This window comes from Neomonachus schauinslandi, chromosome 8, assembly GCF_002201575.2.
Source record: "Neomonachus schauinslandi chromosome 8, ASM220157v2, whole genome shotgun sequence".
NCBI classification, from domain to species: domain Eukaryota; kingdom Metazoa; phylum Chordata; class Mammalia; order Carnivora; family Phocidae; genus Neomonachus; species Neomonachus schauinslandi.
Window position 1 is genome coordinate 34361939 of NC_058410.1, and position 17469 is coordinate 34379407.

The following is a 17469-nucleotide window of genomic DNA, read 5'->3' on the forward strand; positions in this document are numbered from 1 at the left end:
ATAAAATCCTAGGTTGCTCACTGGCAATTGTCCATGGCAGCTATAAGTCTCTTAGGTGCTCCAAGGAAGCTCTTCCATGATTTCTGCATTTGCTCTGTACTGCACAATCTCTACAGCAAAATTTTATAACCTTTGTTAAACAAATTAATTATGTAACTAACTTTACAGGAGGTATATAGATTCTTTCTACCAGTATGCAGCTCTCTTGAGATAATGCAATGATCACGCCTAGATCATTTACTGTGTTTTTTTTTTTCTATTTTTAAACATACACAAATCCACAATGTGGGCGAAATTAAGTCCTGTTTTCTAGAGAATTAATTAAAGAGAGAAAAATTAACTATATAATGCATGCTACTAACCTGAGTGCTAATTTATTACATAATAGGACAAACATCTTAATTTTTATAGTCACCACCATCTTACCAGCACCCATTTATCTCTTTTCTTCATCAATGTAACATGGGCTCTAAGCTCAGAAGAGATTTTTCTTAGAAGACATTTCTCTTACTACACATACATATTCTCTTGCCCAAACCAGGCTACCTTCATACACACCCACTCACAGGCCTTATACAATTCCACTAAAGTCACATGTAATAAAACAGGCTTTGCAGATCAAACAGGCCAGGTGAATCATTCTTTGGTATCTTGCTCTTATTTAGCTTAAGGATATAGAAAGATACTAAAGAGAGATTTGAAGATAAGTCAGTTATGTCATTATTTGTGTCTTGATTATCTTATCTCAAAACTAGAAGTAGAACCTGAGTCTTGGCGCAGGTCAATATAATAGAAGTATGGCATATTTTTCTGCCACAGGAGAAATTTTAAAATATGAGAAAAGAAGAAAAGCCTATGCAACAATTCTAACAGTTAACCTAATAAAGGGTAAAGAGTAAACATTACTAGAAATGGAAATCACTAATGTTTAAGAGCAACATGAGGAAAATCTACACAGCATTTATAAAATTAAAATATTTCTTATAAGTATCTTAAAATATAAAAGAAATATTTATTTATAAAATAATTATAAACACTTAAGAAAAAATGTCTACATATAAAAAAAATCCCCATAACTTAACACTTCTTTTGTATAAGAAAAAAACACTATTATTTAATCCTCCAGAAGAATATTAAAATTTCCTGGATATAGAAACTGAGCTGAATATCATGTATAGCAATGGGAAGTACATTTCTCTGTGGGACAAGAAAAATGCAAATGAACATTATAAGGCTAGAGTAACTCTGTAACTGAAGGATTGGCACTTTTGCTATTACCTGGGACCCTGGGAGGTTTAAATTCCATTGATGTGACAGAGAAAAAAAATGAGTTTTCTTATAAATTTATTTAAATGTATATAAAGTATTAATCACCAACAGAATAAGAACTTAGAGGCACTGTTGTTGATGGGAGGAATGACAACTCTCTTTAAAATAATAGTTCAGAAAATAATCCCATTATTTTATCTCATAGACTTTAATGTGTTATTGCAATTTTTTGTGATTAACATCAAATGTGGTGTTTGTATTTCAAGTTTACTTCTGGATAATTAAGAAAATTGATGATTTAAAATTCAAGGACTGTTTATATTACTGTTTATATTTGGAGCATCTATATATTATCTAGTTAAATATGTCAATGTTAATAATCTAACTTGAAAACAATATTAAGATGAATTTGATTACATTAGAAGTCCACTTCAATCATCATTAAAATATGTCATTATATTTGAAAAAGTGCATATGCATATAACCAATAACTGAACATGATAATGTATATATATATATGTTACATTTAATCTTTCCCTCCCTTCAACCTTGAAATTTATTTTTATTCTAAACGTGATATATTTTTATTAAAGATGATTGAAATACATTGAAAAAATGATTTAAAAACCTATATTAGCAAACATACCCAGTTTTTACCTTTTCTGGCACATTTTAAAAGCCAGCCTGAACACATGGAGACTCAGCAATATGCTACTAAAAAATGAATTGAATAAGAAATCAAAGAGGAAAAAAAATATACATGGAGACACATAAAAATGAAAACACATGGTACCAAATCCTTGGAATGCAGCAAAAACAGTTCTAAGAAGGAAGTTTATAACAATACAGGCTTACCTCAGGAAACAAGAAAAATCTCAAATAAACAACCTAACTTTATACTGAAAAGAACTAAAAAAGGGAGAATAGAGGGAAGATGGTGGAAGAGTAGGGGACCTGCATTTCATCTGGTCCCTTGAATTCACGTAGATATCTATCAAATCATTCTGAACTCCTGTGAATTCAACCCAAGAGCTAAGAAAAGAATTGCTGCAATTCTACAAATAGAAACACGACCACTTTTTGCAAGCGGCATGAAACCCTTCAGGGAACAAAAGCCACATAGAGCAACCCAAAGCAGCTTACACTGAGCTTGGCCCCCTGGCAAGGGGTGGTGCAACTCAGCCCAGGCAAAGACACCTGAGAATCAGTGCAACGGGCCCCTCCCCCAGAAGACCTGCAGGAACACTGGGTGATACCAAATCTATGGATCACACAGAACTGAAAAACTCTTGTGCTAGGAGAAAATAGTATATAGAATTTGAGGTCTTTTTCTCATGAGTCTTTAGTCTTTCAGTTTAAAATTTTCTTTTTCTTTTTTCTTGTTTTTCCTTTTCAACTAGTTGCTTATTTTATCAACTCTTTGTTTTTAAGTCTTTTTTAATTTTCATTTTTACATTTTCATTTTATAGATATATTCTTCATTTCTGGCTTCCTTTCACTGTATTCAATTTTATTTTTGTATATATACGTTTTTCTTTCCTTACAATTTTGGGATTTAGTGTCTTCTAACAAAGAGACCAAAAAATACCCAGGACCAAGAGGATCACCCTGTTTTGTCCACCTGTGAGCTTATATTCTTTTTTCCTCCCTTTTATTTCCTTTTCTTTTTTGGTTTCTGACCTCTTCAGATTTGTTTAGTGTGTATTTTGCTGGGGTTGTGGTTGATATTTTTGATTTTGTTCTCTCGTTCATCTATTCTTCTCTGGATAAAATGGTGAGAAAGAGAAGTTCACAACAAAAGAAAAAACCAGAGGTAATACTCTGCTGTAGATTGAATCGATATGGATATAAGTAAAATGTCAGACCTAGAATTCAGAATAATGATTATAAAGTTACTCTGGGCTTGAAGAAAGCATAAAAGACAATAGAGAACCTCTTAGTGCAGAAATAAAATCTAATCAGGCTGAAATAAAAAATGCTTTAACTGAGATGCAGTCTAAAATGGATGCTCGAACAGCTAGAGTAAATGAGGCAGAAGAGAGAGAGTCAGTGACATAGAAGACAAAATGATGGAAAGGAAGGAAGCTGAGGAAAAGAAAAAAAAAAACAACTAATGGGCCATTAAAGGAGGCTTCAAGAAATCAGCAATACTGTAAAGCAAAACAATATTAGAATTATTGGGGTCCCAGAGGAAGAAGAAAGAGAGAGAGGGACAGAATGTATATTTGAGTAAATCATAGCTGAGAACTTCCCTGATTTGGGGAAGGAAACAGGGATTCAAGTCCAGGAGGTAGAGAGAACCCCTGGCAAAATCAATATATAATTGATATATATTAGTGACATATAATAGTGAAGCTGGCAAATTTCAGAGATAAAGAGAAAATCCTGAAAGCAGCTCGAGACAAGAGGTCCTTAATGTACAAGAGTAGGAACATTAGACTGGTGGGAGACCTATCCACAGAGACCTAGTAGGCCAGGAAGGGCTGTCATGATATTTTCAGCATACTAAATGAGAAAAACATGCAGCCAAGAATATTTTATCCAGCAAGGTTGTCATTCAAATTAGAAGGAGAGATAAAGAGCTTCCAGGACAAACAAACTAAAAGAATTTGTGATCAGTAAACCAGCCCTGGAGAAATATTAAATGGGATCCTGTAAGCAAAGAGAGAGCCCAAAAGTAACACAGACCAGAAAGAAACAGAGACAATATACAGAAATAGGGACTTTACAGGTAATACAATGGCACTAAATTCATAACTTTCAATAGTTATTTGAATGTAAATGGACTAAATGTTCCAATCAAAAGACACAGGGTATCAGATTGGATAAAAAGCAAGACCCATCCATATGCTGTCTATAGAGACTCATTTTAGACCCAAAGACACCTCCAGATTGAAAGTGGCGGGGGGGGGGGGTGGAGAACAATTTATCATGCTAATAGACATCAAAAGAAAGCTAGGTTAGAAATCCTTATATCAGACGAATTAGATTTTAAACCAAAGACTGTAGTAAGGGGTGAAGAGGGACACTATATAATTAAAGGGTTGATCCAACAAGAAGATCTAACAATTGTAAATATTTATTCTCCTAACTTGGGAGCAGCCAATTATATAAACCAATTAATAACAAAATTAAAGAAACACACTGATAATAATACAATAATAGGAGGGGACTTTAACACCCCACTCACAGCAATGGACAGATCATCTAAGCAGAAGATCAACAAGGAAACAAGGGCTTTGAATGACACGCTGGACCAGATGGACTTCACAGATATATTCAGAACATTCCATCCTAAAGCAACAGACTACACATTCTTCTTAAGTGCACATGGAACATTCTCCAGAATAGATCACATACTGGAGCACAAATCAGGTCTCAACTGGTACAAAAAGAATGGGATCATTCCCTGAATATTTTCAGACCACAATGCTTTGAAACTGGAACTCAATAACAAGAGGAAATTTGGAAGGAATTCAAATATTTGGAGGCTAAAGAGCATCCTACTAAAAAATGCATGGGGCAACCAGGAAATTAAAGAATTAAAAAAAACTCATGGAAACAAGTGAAAATGAAAACACAACTGTTCAAAACCTTTGGGATGCAGCAAAGGCAGTCCTAAGATGGAAGTACATAGCAACACAAGCCATTCTCGAGAAATTAGAAAAGTCTCAAATACACAAACTAACCTTACACCTAAAGAAGCTGGAGAAAGAACAGCAAATAAAGCCTAAACCAAGCAGGAGAAGAGAATTAATAAAGATTAGAGCAGAAATCAATGAAATAGAAACCGAAAGAACAGTAGAACAGATCAATGAAACTAAAAGCTGGTTCTTTGAAATAATTAATAAGATCAATAAAACCCTAGCCAGACTTATCAAAAAGAAAAGAGAAAGGACCCAAATAAATAAAATTGTGAATTAAAGAGGAGAGATCATGACCAACACCAAGAAATACAATTTTAAGAACATATTATGAGCAATTATATGCCAACAAATTAGGCAAGCTGGAAGAAATGGATGCATTCCCAGAAACTTATAGACTACCAAAACTGAAACAGGAAGAAATAGAAAACCTAAGCAGACCCATACCAGAAAGGAAATTGAAGCAGTAATCAAAAATCTCCCAACAAGCAAGAGTTCAGGGCCAGATGGCTTCCCAGGGGAATTTTACCAAACATTTAAAGACCTAATACCTATTCTTTGGAAGCTGTTTCAAAAAATAGAAATGGAAGGAAAACTTACAAATTTGTTCTATGAGGCCAGCATTACCTTGATCCCAAAACCAGACAAAGATCCCACCAGAAAGGAGAATGACAGACCAATATCCCTGAGGAACATGGATGCAAAAATTCTCACCAAGATACTAGCCAATAGAATCCAACAGTGCATTAAAAGGATTATTCACCATGACCAAGTGGGATTTACTCCTGGACTGCAAGGGTGGTTCAATATTCACAAATCAATCAACATGATACATCACATTAATAAAAGAAAGGACAGGACCATATGATCTTCTCAATAAATGCAGAAAAAGCATTTGACACAATACATTGTCCTTTCTTGATTAAAACTCTTCACAGTGTAGGGATAGAGGGAACATACCTCGATATCATAAAGGCCATATATGAAAAGCCCACAGCGAATATCATTCTCAATGGGGAAAAATGGAGAGCTTTTCACCTAAGGTCAGGAACACAACAGGGATGTCGACTCTCACCACTGTTGTTCAACATAGTGCTAGAAGTCCCAGCCTCAGCAATCAGACAACAAAAAGAAATAAAAGGCATGCAAACTGGCAAGGAAGAAGTCAAACCCTCACTCTTCATAGATGACACAATACTTTATGTGGAAAACCCAAAAGACTCCACCCCAAAATTTCTAGAACTCATACAGGAATTCAGCAACATGGCAGGATATAAAATCAATGCACAGAAATCAGTTGCATTTCTATACACTAACAATTAGACAGAAGAAAGAGATATTAAGGAATCGATCCCATTTACAACTGCACCCAAAACCAAAAGATACCAAACCAAAGAGGTAAAAGACCTATACTCTAAAAACTATAGAACACTCATGAAAGAAAATGAGGAAGACACAAAGAAATGGAAAAACATTCCATGTTCATGGATTGGAAGAAAAAATATTGTTAAAATGTCTATGCTACCAAGAGCAATCTATACATTCGATGCAATCCCTATCAAAATACCATCAACTTTTTTCACAGAGCTGGCACAAATAATCCTAAGAAATGGGCAGAAGACATGAATAGACATTTCTCCAAAGAAGACATACAAATGGCCAACAGACATATGAAAAAATGCTCCACCTCACTTGGGGGAATACAAATCAAAACCACAATGAGTTACCACCTCATATCTGTCAGAATGGCTAAAATTAACAAGTCAGGAAACAACAAATGTTGGTGGGATGCGGAGAAAGGGGAACCCTCTTAAACTGTTGGTGGGAATATAAGCTTGTACAGCCACTCTGGAAAATGGTATGGAGGTTCCTCAAGAAGTTAAAAATAGAGGTACCCTACAACTCAGCAATTGCTCTACTATGTATTTACCCCAAAGACACAAATGTAGTGATCCGAAGGGGCACCTGCACCCCAATGTTCATAGCAGCAATGTCCACACTAGCCAAACTGTGGAAAGAGCTGAGATGTCCATTGACAGCTGAATGGATAAAGAAGATGTGGTGTATATGTATACAATGGAATATTACTCAATTATCAGAAAGGTTGAATACTTACCATTTACATCAATGTGGATGGAACTGGAGGGTATTATGATGAGCGAAGTAACTCAATCAGAGAAAGAAAATTATCATACAGTTTCACTCATATGTGGAATATAAGAAACAGTGCAGAGGATCATAGGGGAAGGGAGGGGAAAAAAGTCATCAGAGAGGGAGAAAAACCATGAGAGACTCTTAGCTATAGGAAACAAACTGAGGGTTGCTGGAGGGGAGGTGGGTGGGAGGACGGGGTAATTGGGTGATGGGCATTAAGGAGGGCACGTGAGGTAATGAGCACTGGGTGTTATATGCAGCTGATAAACTACTGAACTTCTACATCTGAAACTAATGATGTACTCTAAACTGGCTAATTAAATTTAAATTAAAAATAAAGAAAAATGTACATAGAGTAATAAAGCAAACGTTACAAAAGATAAAAAAAGAACTAAAAAAAGAAAAAAAACAAGCCCAAAGCTAGTAGAAAAAGGAAATAATAAAGATTAGAACAGAAATAAATGAAGTAGAGGCTAAAAACCAACAAACAAAAAACCATAGAAATGATGAAATCAGGAGCTGCTTCTTTGAAAAGATAAACAAAACTGATAAACCTTTAGCCAGATTCATCAAGAAAAAAAAAAAAAGAGGACTCAAATAAATAAAATCAGAAATGAAGGAGAAATAACAACCGGCTCTAGAGAAATACAAAGATATATAAGAGATTATGAAAAAGTATATGTCAACAAATCGGACAACCTAGAAGAAATGGATAAATTCCTAGAAACATTTAACTTTCCAAAACTAAATCAGGAAGAAATAGAAAATCTGAATAAACCAATTACTAGTAATGAAATTAAATCAGAAAAAAAAAAAACTCCCAAAAAACCAAATGTCCAGGACCATACATCTTCACAGGTGAATTCTACCAAACATTTAAAGAAGAGTTAATGCCTATTCTCCTCAAACTATTCCAAAAAAAAAATAGAAGAGGAAGGAAAACTTCCAGATTTATTCTATGAGGTCAGCATTACCCTGATACCAAAGCAGACAAAGATACTACAAAGAAAAGAGAAAAACAGGCCTGTATCTCTGATAAACATAGATGTAAAAATCCTCAACAAAATATTAGCAAACTAAAATAAACAATACATTAAAAAAATCATTCACCAGAATCAAGTGGGATTTATTCCAGGTATCTAAGAGTGGTTTAATATTCACAAATCAATCAGTATAATACATCACATTGCAAAGTAAAGGAAAAAAATATATAATCATTTCCATTAGATGCAGGAAAAGCATTTGACAAAATACAATATCTGTTCATAATAAAAATTCTCAAAAAAGTTTGTTTAGAGAGAATATGCCTCAACATAATAAAAGTCATATGAAAAACCCACAGGTACTCATACCCAATGGTGAAAAACTGAGAGCTTTTTCCCTAATACCAGGAACAGACAAGGATGTCCATGCTCACCACTTTCATTCAACATAGTACTGGAGGTCCTAGCCATGGCAATCAGACAAGAAGAAAACAAAAGGCAATCATTGGTAAGAAGGAAGTAAAACTGTCACTCTTTGCAGATGGCATGATACTATATACATAGAAAACCCTAGGGGCGCCTGGGTGGCTCAGTCTGTTAAGTGTCTGCCTTCGGCTCAGGTCATGATCCCAGGGTCCTGGGATCAAGCCCCATATCGGGCTCCCTGCTCAGTGGGGAGCCTGCTTCTTCCTCTCCCTCTGCCTGCTGCTCTGCCTACACGTGGTCTCTCTCTGTCAAATAAATAAATAAAATCTTAAAAAAAAAAGAAAAAGAAAACCCTAAAGACTCCACCAAAAAACTGTTAGAACTGATAAATGAACTCAGTAAAGCTGCAGGGTACAAAATTAATATACAGAAATCTGTTGCATTTCTATGCACTAATAATGAAGTGGAAGAAAGAGAAATTAAGAGAACCATCTCATTTACAGTTGCACCAAAAATAGTAAAATACTTGGGAATAAACTTAAGGAGGTGAAAGACCTGTACTCTAAAAACTATAAAACATCGATGAAAGAAATTTAAGATGACACAAAGAAACACCTCATGGATTGGAAGAATTAATACTGTTAAAATGTCTGTACTACCCAAAGCAATCTACAGATTTGATGCAATTCCCTATCAAAATACCAATAGCATTTTTCACAGAAATAGAACAAATGATACTAAAATTTTCACTGAACCACAAAAAACTCCAAATAGCCCAAGCAATCTTGAGAAGGAAGAACAAAAAGGTATCACAGTCTCAGTATTCAAGATATACCACAAACCTATAGTAATCAAGACAGTATTGTCTGGCATAAAAATAGACACATCGATCAATGGAACAGAAAAAAGAGCCCTAAAGAAAACTTATATGGCTTATATGGTGAATTAATCAACAACAAAGGAGGCAAGACTATACAGTGGGGAAAAGACAGTATCTTCAACAAATGGTGTTGGTAAAACTGGACAGCTACATGCAAAAGAGTAAAACTGGATCATTTTCTTAGACCATACACAAAAATAAACTAAAAATGGATTAAAGACCTACATGTGAGACCTCAAACCATAAAAATCCTTGAGGAAAACATAGGCAGCACTTGTCTGACATTGACCTTAGCAACATTTTATGAGATATGTCTTCTCAGGCAAGGGAAACAAAAGCAAAAATAAACTGTTGGGATTACACCAAAATAAAAAGCTTTTGCACAGCAAAGGAAACAACCAACAAAACCAAAAGCCTACTGAATGAATGGGAGAAGACATTTGCAAGTGATTTATCTGATAAGGAGCTAATACCCAAAATATACAAAAAACTTCTACAACTCAACACCAAAAAACCCAAATAATTTAATTAAAAATGGACAGAGGACCTGAATAGACATTTTTCCAATGAAGACCTGCAGATGGCCAACAGACACATGAAAAGATGCTCAACCTCACTGATCATCAGGGAAATGCAAATCAAAACCATGATGCGAAATCTATCACCTTACACCTGTCAGAATGGCTAGAATCACGAAGACAAGAAATAACAAGTGTTGGCAAGGATGCGGAGATAAAGGAATTGTTCACTGTTGGTGGGAATGTAAATTGGTGTAGCTGCTGTGGAAAACAGTATGGAGCTTCCTCAAAAAAATTAAAAGTAGAGATACCATATAATCCAGTAATTCCACTACTGGGTATTTAGCCAAAGAAAATGCAAATACTAATTCAAAAAGATATATGCACCTCTATGTTTATTGCATTATTTACAACTGCCAAGATACGGAAGCGAGCCAAATGTCCACTGATAGATGAATGTGTAAAGAAGGTGTGGTATATATACACAGTGGAATACTACTCAGCCATAAAGAAGAATGAAATCTTGCCACTTGCGACAACATGGATGGACCTAGAGGGTATTGTGCTAAGTGCAATATGTCAGACAAAGACAAATACCATATGATTTCACTTATAAGTGGAAACTAAAAAACAAAACAAACAAGTGAAAAACCAAAGTCCTATATACAGAGAATAAACTAATAATTGCCAGAAAGGAGGTGGTGGGGAGATATGGAAAATGTGAAATAGGTTAAGAGGCTCAAATTTCTGGTTATAAAATAAATCAATCATGAGAATGAAAAGTGCAGCATTGGGAATATAGTCGTTTGTGACAGATGGTGACTACACTATGGTGACCACTGAGAAATGTACAGAATTGTTGAATCACTATGCTGTACACCTGAAACTAATATAACTTTGTATGTTAATTATACTTCAAATACATATATACATACATCCATGCTATCCAGCCTTAGCTTTTGAGATAACTCTTATAAAACTGGAGCACAAACAAAAATTCGAATTAAAATGTTATTAAGATTTACACACACATAAGATGTGAAAACCAGAAATACTGGCATGCATAAAATAGGTTAAGTATTGAAATAAAAGCTACTCAAATATTTTATATTTCTATTTTTTTTTAAAAAAGAATTAAGACCACTAATGTAAATTTTCTCAAGGCAAAGAAGAACATAACAGTCCCTCTTAAGTTTATAAATAACCTAAGTTTAGATTAGAATTTATATAATCAAATTATATTTAACTACTGATATTCAGTGTACTTTCTATATGGCACTACTGAATCCAGCAGCAGTTCCAAAAAAAGAAAAGAAAAAGCAAACTGCTTTCCATTTACTGCACCTGTGAGTAAAAATACTTGAGTTCACTGTCACTGCTTTCAGGATCTGCAGTTCAAGAGAAAGTTATGAAGCACTATGCCCGTGGATTTCCCTACAAGCTAGGAAAGAAAAGTCAGTTGTAATTCAAGGCCTAAAGTGCCTGTCCAGCCGATTACAAATTCTTTAATCTGTCACGAAGCCTATGCCAACTCCATGTAAAACTGCAAATTCGGAGATGGACAAAATAAAATATGCCTCCAGGAGCTTGGTTGTAGGTCTTCTGCGCCCTGACTAAAGCATGCTGAGGATTTTCTCAGCTGTTCTCAGCTCAGCCGGATAGAGACAAAAACCGCGTAAGGCAAACAGCATAAGGTAGATAGGTAGTGTCAGGAAGAATGCCGAGTAGCGTTAGCTATTGCAGGAAAAGAAAAACAGAAAAGTCAGTCGTTCTCATTGGAGAGGAGACAGAAGTGGAACCGAGGCCCCCAGAATGAATGGGGAAGTTAGTGTACGTACACACACACTCCATGCCCTCGCGTGCATGCCAGGGCTTGCAGCCGTCACACTTCTGCCCTGTGGCTCCGGGTCGGCACGTGCAGAGCCCTGTGATGGGGTCACAGGGGACAGGCAGCGAGCCACGGGGATCACACTTACATTCTTGACAGGAACCTCCAGGGCTGCTGGGGCTGCCAGTATAGCCAGGGGCACACCTGGATTTAAATAGTGAAAAAGCAGAAGAGATGAATAATAAGTCACGTCTCTTAATTGTTGTGTGTGTGTTGTATAATGCATTTTGTTGGATGGAACAAAACTGATAACAAGAGTCAATAGATCAGGAGCCAGTACACTTTTCCTGTAAAGAACCAGCCAGTACCTATTTTAGGCTTTTCCAGACTAAGATGCAGAATCAAAATCATTCAGTGAGAGAGAAATATATTTGCAAACATTTTTTTGGTTGATGGAACTCAAAACATCATCATCGTCATCATCATCAGCAAGTACAAATTATTTTGTAATAATAATCTATTAATGTAAAATCAATCTACTACTGAGAAGAAGGAAGTTCTTGTTAAGGTATCAAATTTACTTAACTAGGGCTCAAATAGTGCTTTCTATCATCACACTGATTGTAAACATTTGCCTGTAACAACCATTCTTAGCTTACAGTACCATACAGAATCAGGGAATGGGCCAAATTTTGTGGGCCAGTTTGCCCACCACTGCTCTAGATCATAAATATTGTTTTGAGGTCTTCTTTTTTAAAATTAGAAATAAATAAAATTATATATTGACACCTGGGCTTTCCTAGACTCATGCATTTTAAAGATCAAAATGACCAAATAATTCAACCCACTATGTTTACTAATGAGCAAAAAGAAGTAAGTTAAGTGGCAATAAACTACTATTTTCTATTTAATTTTACTGGTCTTTCTATCACATCTTCCTCAAGATGGATTTTCCATTATATATCCAAGGAGGTGGGTTAATGTTAGGCAAATAAAATATATAACATTAATTTGAGATATTAGAAAGAAAATCCAACTGAATGAACCCCAAATGAAATCAATTCATTGACTTCTACTCACTCACACATCCATTCACCTAAGTATATACCACTGTGGATTATGTTATTGGAAGTCTGGTAAAAACAAGATACTAGCAGGACCATATGCTCTGGGTTACCCAGGATGGTCCCAAATTACCCGTTGTCCTGGCTTAATTATTAAAACCCTTCCTATGTCTCCTTAGAGTATTGCAGTTTGGACAATAAATTATATATATGGTCAGCTAACTATAATCAACACCCACAGTTTTTGTACCAGAGGCAAGTCTGGGAGGAAGTTGAGAGACAGTAGGAGGTTGAAGCTAAAAATTACAAACATTAGACAGATAATCCTGAACTATCTTTAGTGGCCTAGGATTGTGGAAATGTGCACAGCTGATTGTGAAAGTTAATTTATCTTGTGCTGGTTAGAAAAGGCAAAGCAAAAGAAAAAAAAAGTTATCCGTAACTAGGCTTTTATACATTTGTGGTTTTTAATTATTTTATTTTATTTTGTTTTATTTTATTATTATTATTTTTAAAGATTTTATTTATTTACTTGAGAGAGAGAGAGCACATGAGAGGGGGGAGGGTCAGAGGGAGAAGCAGACTCCCTGCTGAGCAGGGAGCCCGATGCGGGACTCGATCCCGGGACTCCAGGATCATGACCTGAGCCGAAGGCAGTCACTTAACCAACTGAGCCACCCAGGCGCCCTAATTATTTTATTTTCAATGTAATATTATAAATGCTCAATGAAAGTACCATTTAAATAAGTCCACTTAAATTTTTTCTTAACATTTGTAGGTGAAAGAATTCTATTCTAAGCAGGTTGAGATTGATTAATGCTCAAAGAATTACAAAAGTAACAAAGATAAAACATGGGGAGGGGTTTACTACATTAGAGGGACACTAAAAACATGCAAGCAATTTTAGACCTGAGCTGATGAGCTTAGGCAGGTCATAAGGTGATTTAAATGATTTAAGAAGCTCTCAGAAGTGGAACAAATTTATTTGGAAAGTTACAATAAAAATTTAACCAAGACCTTTGGATTAATTTAGCTGAATAAAAGCAATTTTTCAGGGAAATATAACTTGATCATTTATATGTTAGAGATGATGAATGTAAAGCTGTAACAACATTTGAGAACTGTGAAAACAATTCAAGACATTCACATTTGATAGTATATGCCCCTGTTCATCCATATGCTATATGATCTGTCAACTCCTATTGGTTAAACATTAATGGATATGAAAAAAAATAAATTTTCTATAATCACTTTGCCTTAAGACAGTAATTGTCATTTCAGTGCACCCTTCCAGTCTTTTCTATATACATGCTTTCATAGATAGTGGGAACTCCAATTTATAAATGTAGTATACTACCAAACATTTTTCTCATAAATTACTTCAGATAATACTGGTGTCCAGGGATGCTTTTAGTCATCATCCTATTGGTATTTACAAGGGCATGAAATGAATATTAGCCTAACCATGAATACCAAAGCACATTAAAAAAATATATATATATATTCAAATGTTGTATATATCTCCAAAACAAATGGAAATATTTTTGGATTTTTGTATTGCTTTGAATTATTTAATTGCTATTAATTTCTGTTGGCACAGAAATTGTGAATGCACTGTTATATATATGAAAGTATTGGATATTCTGTTTAGAGTTACCACATACAGAATTATTTGGAAATATAATTTGCAAACCTGTAGAGACTTCATTGGAATTTATAAAATTTAAGTTTAATTATTCAGTTATCTACTTACTTCTATTATTAACACAACCATTGCTGGTTATATCAAAAGAAGACTTTTAAATGGGTAATGATACAATTAATTAATATTGGTTTATATTTGCAAAGAGTGTGATAATTTGATATTCAAGTTTGATAATTTAAGGAAGTGGTCCTAGAAGAACCCAACAAAGGGGTGGGTAAAGCAGGCACGGAAAAGAAAAAAATCCAAGCAATGGTACGATTCCAGGTCTTAGCCCAATTCCATGGAAAACTCTGGAGCAAGCATAAGCATAAGCATCTGGACTTTTGTACTCCCACAGTAATCAGTCATTGGCTATGGACCACTGGAGGAAGGTGGGGTAAATTCTCAGGCCTTCTTGACCCTCCTATGGGAAAGAAGGCTTCCACGTAGGCACTTAGGCAGGGCACCAACAGTTTCCTCTACACATTCAATCTTGACAATGTTAGTGTAAAGTAAGTAGAGCATTAGTTATTCTGATAGTATAGGTATAAAAAAAAAATGGGACCTAGCTAAATTGGTGGAGCTAGACTATATCCATGGATAAAAACTTTATATTGTTATCAATTAATGCTAAAATTATCATGTGTGTATAATGTAAATAGTTACTTTAGAGGTAATACCTAAAACACTAAAAATGGTGGTGATAAGCTTCAATATCCAAGATACTGATCTTATGGAAAATATGGATCCAGAAGATATTAATTACCTTACTAGACAGTCAGTCTGAAGCTTTGTTTCTTAATTTACCATTTGTATTACAGTTAGTATGCAATTTAATAGCTACATAAATCCATTATCAGATTTTGTAAAAAAAAAAAAAAATGGTGAACCAGAGGGTAGGTGGTGGAGGGATGGGTTAAATAGGTGATGGGGATTAAGAGTGCACTCGTGGGGATGCCTGGGTGGCTCAGTCAAAGTGTCTGCCTTTGACTTAGGTCATGATCTCTGAGTCCCGGGATAGAGCCCCACATGGGGCTCCCCGCCCAGTGGGGAGTCTGCTTCTTCCTCTCCCTTTGCCTCTCTCCCCACTCATGCTTGCTCTCTCTCACTCACTCTCTCTCTCAAATAAATAAATAAAATCTTAAAAAAAAGTACACTTGTGATGAGCACTGGGTGTTTATATGGAAGTGTTGAATCACTAAACTGTACACTGAAACTAATATTACACTGTATGTTAACTGACTGGAATTTAAATAAAATCTTAAAAAAACAACTTTTAAAAAATATGGTGGGAAGAAGCATTTAGATAATACTGTTTGCTTATTGGAAAGGAGAATCAAATTTATTATTTGTGTTGTTCTAATTAAGAATGCTTGATACATTTAAATTCTGAATTCTGTCTACATTTGGTGGCATGGTGCCATAATGCTCAGAACAGTGACATGCACACAGTTAGTGCTAGCCAATACTTTCCAGTGGGTTAAGATGAGAATTATGTGTAGCCAGCCTTTTAGCATTGTTAACTATTGATCATATACAGACATATAGATACGTATCCAGTAGATATATATGTGTACACTAAATATAGATACATAATATGTGCCACATATATAGATATGTGTACACGAAAACATAAATTCGATCTTTGTGAAATAATTTGGAATCTTTGAGAAAGTCTAAATATAAGACGGAAATAAACAACTGTCTTTTGAGAAAGTCTACAGATATAAAAATAAAAAATAGTGTGGAAAGCATACGAACTCCCAGAGAAAATGAAAATAAATTATGAGAATAATGAATACGGTCCTATTGTGATCCTTTATTGTAGGATCTCTAGGTTTCATGACTGCATACCGTTCACAGTATTGGCCTTCATATCCCCTGGGGCAGGCGGTACAGCGGTAATCTTCCAGGCCTTCCATGACACAAGAAGGGCTAAAACTGAATTGGAAAGAAAAAAAAAAAAAAAGATTGTAAAAAGTCTTTTAACCTATTTATCTTATATATTTAAGTAATTCTGTCCATTATCCAGGTGATTGGAGCTTATTTTGGGGTAGTTATAAATGGCATATCTATAATTATTTATAAGTTTCTAGTAAAGGGTAGGATGTCACAACAAAATGCTACCAATAATAGTCAACAAATAAATATGGTCGGTTTTTAATGAATTTGCGATGCTTCACACTAACTATATAAACATTTTGAAATTTTAATAATTATATGACAACCATAAAAATATTAGACATCCAGCAAGTGTCCTGTTTTTCATGAATTGAAAGAAAAATAGGACTAGAATTCATGCACATTTGTCCGATAGCAGAATAAGTATTACTGAATATTTTTTAAAAAATGGTCCTAAAAGCGATATAATTTTTTTTCCAAAAACTCAGCCCAAATTGCCACTAGCACTTCAACACATGAAGTGTGAATAAATATTTCACTTAAAATAAGAGTGCCTTTTCTAATTTACATATGGATTTCAAACTAAATTTATTTTAAACACAAAGTAATGTGATTTAGTGTGAGGAAAGAAGGGAAAGCTCTCTACATGAAAATGAATAAGATTTTCTGACAATTTTCTGATCTTTTCCATTAAGTAGGTCTTATATAACTTGCCCTGTTCTCACGACTGCACTGGTAGACCACGGCCAGTCAGGCTTTGCCAGGATTTCTGATCATCTTACCCTACAAAAGAAACACTTAACAACACTTGAAAACTAACCTGTACTAACATGTAATTTTAGGCTGTTACAAACTTCTTTCAAATGTAAGTAGAGGATTCCCACTAGATAAAACTGCATGATGCATTGGAAACTTGGAAGGAAAAAATACTATTATTCGTTGCAAAATGGTAATGCTGCAAACACCGTTTGTTGTTGTTGTTGTTGGTCTGCTAAAGAAGTTGATGCTGAAAAAGATACATTGTGTATAGACCAGGGCCACAACTCCTATCGGTCAGGTACCATTACGACCCTATTTTAACTGTCTTCTAGTGCATTGAATCAATAGTATATGAATG

At 34.9% G+C, this 17469-nt stretch overlaps 1 protein-coding gene across 1 annotated transcript in view; it reads right to left on the minus strand.

Annotated features, from left to right (window-relative positions):
* Positions 1–17469, minus strand: part of LAMA2 (laminin subunit alpha 2) — a 472574-nt gene that overhangs the window by 156779 nt on the left and 298326 nt on the right. The window contains exons 31-32 of the mRNA XM_044917544.1: positions 16305–16391; positions 11713–11906 (exon numbers count right to left, since the gene is read on the minus strand). Coding sequence (XP_044773479.1) covers positions 11713–11906; positions 16305–16391 — 281 coding nt within the window. The remainder of the gene's footprint in view (positions 1–11712; positions 11907–16304; positions 16392–17469) is intronic.